The sequence below is a fragment of the Scyliorhinus canicula genome, chromosome 9, assembly GCF_902713615.1.
Source record: "Scyliorhinus canicula chromosome 9, sScyCan1.1, whole genome shotgun sequence".
NCBI lineage: Eukaryota > Metazoa > Chordata > Chondrichthyes > Carcharhiniformes > Scyliorhinidae > Scyliorhinus > Scyliorhinus canicula.
The window spans coordinates 776,107-782,106 of record NC_052154.1 but is presented as its reverse complement, the minus strand read 5'-3'; the positions used below and the strand labels follow the sequence as shown (position 1 = coordinate 782,106).

The following is a 6,000-nucleotide window of genomic DNA, read 5'->3' as shown; positions in this document are numbered from 1 at the left end:
GGGAGATCAACTCATCCAAAATAAATAAAAGTAGAAACTAATGAAAATGTGGATTCCAGAAATAAGAACAGAAAATGTTGGAAATACTCACAAGTCCTGATTGTGTCAGCGGAGAGAGAAACCGAGTTAACGGGGGATTTTCCAACCTCGCTTTCGGCGGGCGGGAATGGCAGAAGGGGATGGGGGGCAGAATCGAGGGGGGGGGGCAGAATCGAGGGGGGGGGGCAAGACGGCTTTCTGGCCGGCAGGATTTCCCCACTTGATTGTGTGTGTGTCCCGCTAATGACATAATGGAGTTCAGCCAAGCCTCCACTTTGACACAATCATTTTCTCCTGGTGGCCAGCTATGGTCCTAGTGATTCTGACAATGGAGACAGGCCAGGGAGCTCTCATGGTTCAGCTGCATTGATAATGAAGGGCACACATCAGCTGCTTTCTATCCTTGCTCCTCTCCCACTTCCACCCTCAGCATTGTTCTCCCATCTCACTAACATACATGTAGTGAATGTCCGTAATTCACACTGTATTGTATATACATGAGACCATGCATTTGTAAGTGCAGTTGCGTTGCCCGACCGCTAGGGGGAGTAGCGCTGGGAATGCTTAGGAGTTTGTACAGGGCTCCACTCTTGGCTTCGCCCATGACTCCTCCCCCTGGACTGCTGTATAAATACCAAAGCTCAGAGCCAGTCGTTCAGTTCATCGAGAGTTCAATGCGGAACAGGCTGGCTCTGTTGTAAGTAGATTAAAACCACTGTTCATATCTTAAAGCACGTGTCTAGTGAATTGATGGTTCCATCAATATACACATTGAGATCAGGTTCAACAGTTCAAGTGTCCAAACATATATCTGAAATTAGCTTCACAAGGCTCACTGAGGGTTTAGATGAGGGGATACATAGCAGAACCTACAGCCCAGCGCTGCGTCCCAAAATATCCATGATAGCCTTGTGGAAACAACGCAGACCACTGCAAAGTCACTAACAATAAATGCTGTCGCTGTGAGCGCCAAGGTAAAAATGTCGACAAGGGTCAGAGCTCAGGAGCATTGAGATGGGAAGGGGCACATTAATATTGAGGAGCTGTGCAGATTTTAACTCGGATAATCAACAACGATGAAGACAGACACGAGCTCAGAGTGTGAGCTGAGAGATTTAACACCCTCACAGCTGACGGAGAGTTGATGAAAATAAAAGAACGCTTACCCATCTCTATGCATCTGAACATAGAACATAGAACAAAGAAAAGTACAGCACAGGAACAGGCCCTTCGGCCCTCCAAGCCTGTGCCGATCATGCTGCCCGTCTAAACTAAAACCTTTTACACTTCCAGGGTCCATATCCCTCTATTCCCATCCTATTCATATATTTGTCAAGATGCCCCTTAAACGTCACTATCGTCCCCTCTCGCATCTCCTCTAAACTTTCCCCCTTGCACGTTAAACCTATGCCCCCTAGTAATTGACTCTTCCACCCTGGGAAAAAGCTTCTGACTATCCACTCTGTCCACACCCATCATAATTTTGTAGCCCTCTATGAGGTCGCCCCTCAACCTCCATCGTTCCAGTGAGAACAAACTGAGTTTATCCAACCTCCCCTCACACCAGTTACCTCCTTCCTCACCTCAGCCTGGGTAGCATCCCCTTCCTTTGTGAAGACGGGTGCAAAGTATTTATTTATTACCTCTGCTATTTCTCCTGCTTCCACCTGCAAGTCTATTTTATCTCTAATCAGCCTGGCTCTTTCTTTTGCCATCCATTTACTATTTACATCTTACAGAAGACCTTGGCATTACTGGTTTGTTAGCTGCCAGTCTCTTTTCATGCTCCCTCTTTGCTTTTATTGTTAGGTTTTTCACTTTCCTTCTGGCAATTTTATATTCAGCTTGATTCTCTGTTGTATTCTCGACCTGACACATGCCACACACACATATTACTTCCCTTTCGTCCTCAGCTCGATCACGTTTGTCATTCTGGCTATTCTAGATTTATTTGTCTTTGGTACCAATGGAGGCAGTTATGTCGGCTTACTGGAAAAGTTGGGTTCTCCTTAGAGAAAGTTAAGAGATATTTGATAGAAGTATTCAAAATTATGGAGGAAATTGACAGAGTAAATAAACAGAAATTTGCAGAAGGATCAGTCACCAGAAATCACAGATTTGACTGATTGGCAAACACATTTTTACACAGAGATCTCGAATGCACTGAAATAATAACTTTCAAAAGAGCATTGGGTAAATACTTGAAACACAAATATTCGCAGGATTATAGAGAAAGGGCAGGGAAATGGAATTAACTGGGTACTGAAGGATAAGCACAACATGATGGACCAAATGGCCTCCTCCTTCACTGTGAAATACTATAATTTCCTATAATGGCAACCATTCCTTTTTTAAAAATAACTTTAGAGTACCCAATTATTTTTTTACCCAATTAAGGGGCAATTTTAGCGTGGCCAGTCCACCTAACCTGCACATCTTTGGGTTGTGGGGGTGAAACCCATGCAGACACGGGGAGAATGTGCAAACTCCACACGGACAGAATGGCAACCATTCCTAAACTAAGGATCATGGAGAGATGGGATTGGGGAGTACAGAGAGAAACAAAGAGTATGAACACTTGAGATTAGAGAGTGTAGAGTTGGGATCAGGGAGTTTGAGTGTGCCGCTCGGGCAGCACGGTAGCACAGTGGTTAGCATTGTGGCTTCACAGCTCCAGGGTACCTGGTTCGATTCCCGGCTTAGGTCACTGTCTGTGGGGAGTCTGTACGTCCTCCCCGTGTGTGCGTGGGTTTCCTCCCACAGCCCAAAGATGTGCAGGTTGGGTGGATTGGCCATGATAAATTGCCCTTAGTGTTGGGTGGGGTTACTGGGTTATGGGGATAGAGTGGAGGTGTGGGCTTGGATATGGTGCTCTTTCCAAGAGCCGTGCAGACTCGAAGGGCCGAATGGTCTCCTTCTGCACTGCAAATTCTATGATTGGAGAGATGGTGTGATGCATGCTGAAATTTTTTATATATTATATTTTACATTTGTAACAGTAAAGTTATTAAAAGACTGGGTTAAGGTATATATTTGTTGGGATATTGTTATGATTTGTTGAAATTCTCTGGAGAGTAGATAATTTCTGAGGGGTTGTATTTAGTCCTAGCTAGCTGGTCATGTGACATCTTAGTGGGATCAGGTGATGTAATTAATGGCAGGAGCCAGGTTGTTTATACCATTGGATTTGAGTCTGAGAAGGGGAGGCAGTGGTGTAAGGGTCATTAGACTAATAATCCATGAGACACAGGGTTGCTCTGGAGACCTGAGTTTGAATCCACCATCAGGGCAGATGGTGAAATTTGAATTCAATAAAATATTTGGAATTTTAAAAAGTCTAATGATGACCATGAAACCATTGTTGATTGTTGTAAAAACTCATTCGGTTCACTAATGTCCTTAAGGGAAAGAAATCTGTCATCCTTACCCGGTCTGGCCTACACGTGACTCCAGACACACAGCAATGTGGCTGACTCTTAAATGCCCTCAGGGATGGGCAATAAATGCTGGGTCAGCCAGTGTTGCCCACATCCCATGAATGAATAAAGAAAAATCTCAAGACAGAAGGATTTTAAATTGAATAGCAGTTTTGTTAGATTGAATGAAATGTATTCGTTCTGCTCCTGAAAAGGATTCTCTTCAAACGTCTACACAACTAAGCAAGTAATCTATTTGTTAACTTTATTTATAAGTGGTGTTTGAAATGTATTGGGTTGCTCAATTGGAGTTAGTAGCAGGTACAGATAGTAAGTTCAATTTTTCACTTGTGTTTAAGAACTGTTTAACTGCTAATTGTAAAGCTATTTCTTTAATGTTAATGTGGTTAATTCTGTATTTAAGTATAAAAGATACACATTGGTCAGAGTTATCACTCCTGGGGTGTCGTATCCTTTCCTCACAGTTTTGCAAATTGTTTGGGTTTCTTGTCTGGTATCCGACCAAATGTTGGGGTCTGGCTGGGATCTTAACAACAGTGGGTCAGTGGGTGGGGTTTACCTCTGAACTAGTTGAGCTTGTTGGGCTTTTCCATTACCTGAAATCTCCCCATTGTTCTAATTGAGTCTGTGAGTGAGTTCTGAATTCTTTCCTGAATGTTCACTTTATATTTGCAGAATATTTCTGTGTACAATCTGACTCTACAAGTGGCAGATCTGTCAGGTGAAGGACTCTCTACTACTGCCACCGCAGTCATCTTCATCGATGACATCAATGACAACGCCCCAGAGTTTATCGCCACTGAGGTTCGTGATGTTGTTCTTTCTGTTAGTTATATATTGATTTTTTAGGAAGTTATCATAGAATTTACAGTGCAGAAGGAGGCCCTTCGACCCATCGAGTCTGCACCGGCTCTTGGAAAGAGCAGCCTACCCAAGGTCAACACCTCCACCCTATCCCCATAACCCAGTAACCCCACCCAACACTAAGGGCAATTTTGGACACTAAGGGCAATTTATCTTGGCCAATCCACCCAACCTGCACATCTTTGGACTGTGGGAGGAAACCGGAGCACCCGGAGGAAACCCACGCACACACGGGGAGGACTTGCAGACTCCACACAGACAGTGACCCAAACCGGGAATCGAACCTGGGACCCTGGAGCTGTGAAGCAATTGTGCTAACCACAATGCTACCGTGCTGCCCTAAGTTAGGTGAAGGGTTGAACTCAGAATATCAGCCAGGTGAATGGCCAAGACTTACTACAAGACGTTGGAGCAGGAGTAGGCCACTCGGCCCAATCGGGTCTGCCCCGCCATTCAATGAGATCATGGCTGATCTGATATGGTCCTTAACTCCACTTTCCCGCCTTACCCCACAATCCCCTCACTGATTAAAAATCAGTCTGACTCAGTCTTGAACATACTTAACGACCCAGCCCCTACAGCTCTCTGCGGTAACGGCCCGGCCCCTACAGCTCTCTGTGGTAACGACCCGGCCTCCACACTCTCTGCGGTAACGGCCCGGCCCCTACAGCTCTCTGCGGTAACGGCCCGGCCCCTACAGCTCTCTGCGGTAACGGCCCGGCCCCTACAGCTCTCTGCGGTAACGGCCCGGCCCCTACAGCTCTCTGCGGTAACGGCCCAGCCCCTACAGCTCTCTGCGGTAACGGCCCGGCCCCTACAGCTCTCTGGGGTAACGGCCCAGCCCCTACAGCTCTCTGCGGTAACGGCCCGGCCCCTACAGCTCTCTGCGGTAACGGCTCAGCCTCTACAGCTCTCTGCGGTAACGGCCCGGCCTCTACAGCTCTCTGCGGTAACGGCCCGGCCCCTACAGCGCTCTGCGGTAACGGCCCGGCCCCTACAGCGCTCTGCGGTAACGGCCCGGCCCCTACAGCTCTCTGCGGTAACGGCCCAGCCCCTACAGCTCTCTGCGGTAACGGCCCGGCCCCTACAGCTCTCTGCGGTAACGGCTCGGCCTCTACAGCTCTCTGCGGTAACGGCCCGGCCTCTACAGCTCTCTGCGGTAACGGCCCGGCCCCTACAGCTCTCTGCGGTAACGGCCCGGCCCCTACAGCTCTCTGCGGTAACGGCCCGGCCCCTACAGCTCTCTGCGGTAACGGCCCGGCCCCTACAGCTCTCTGCGGTAACGGCCCGGCCCCTACAGCTCTCTGCGGTAACGGCCCGGCCCCTACAGCCCTCTGCGGTAACGGCCCGGCCCCTACAGCTCTCTGCGGTAACGGCCCGGCCCCTACAGCTCTCTGCGGTAACGGCCCGGTCTCTACAGCTCTCTGCGGTAACGGCCCGGCCCCTACAGCTCTCTGCGGTAACGGCTCAGCCTCTACAGCTCTCTGCGGTAATGGCCCGGCCCCTACAGCTCTCTGCGGTAACGGCCCGGCCCCTACAGCTCTCTGCGGTAACGACCCGGCCCCTACAGCTCTCTGCGGTAACGGCCCGGCCCCTACAGCTCTCTGCGGTAACGGCCCGGCCCCTACAGCTCTCTGCGGTAACGGCTCAGCCTCTACAG

The 6,000-nt window shown here is 48.7% G+C and overlaps 1 protein-coding gene across 1 annotated transcript in view; it reads left to right on the top strand.

Moving 5' to 3' along the window:
- cdh15 (cadherin 15, type 1, M-cadherin (myotubule)) overlaps nucleotides 1-6,000 on the top strand; it is a 72,612-nt gene that overhangs the window by 12,012 nt on the left and 54,600 nt on the right. The window contains exon 2 of the mRNA XM_038808429.1: nucleotides 4,152-4,280. Coding sequence (XP_038664357.1) covers nucleotides 4,152-4,280 — 129 coding nt within the window. The remainder of the gene's footprint in view (nucleotides 1-4,151; nucleotides 4,281-6,000) is intronic.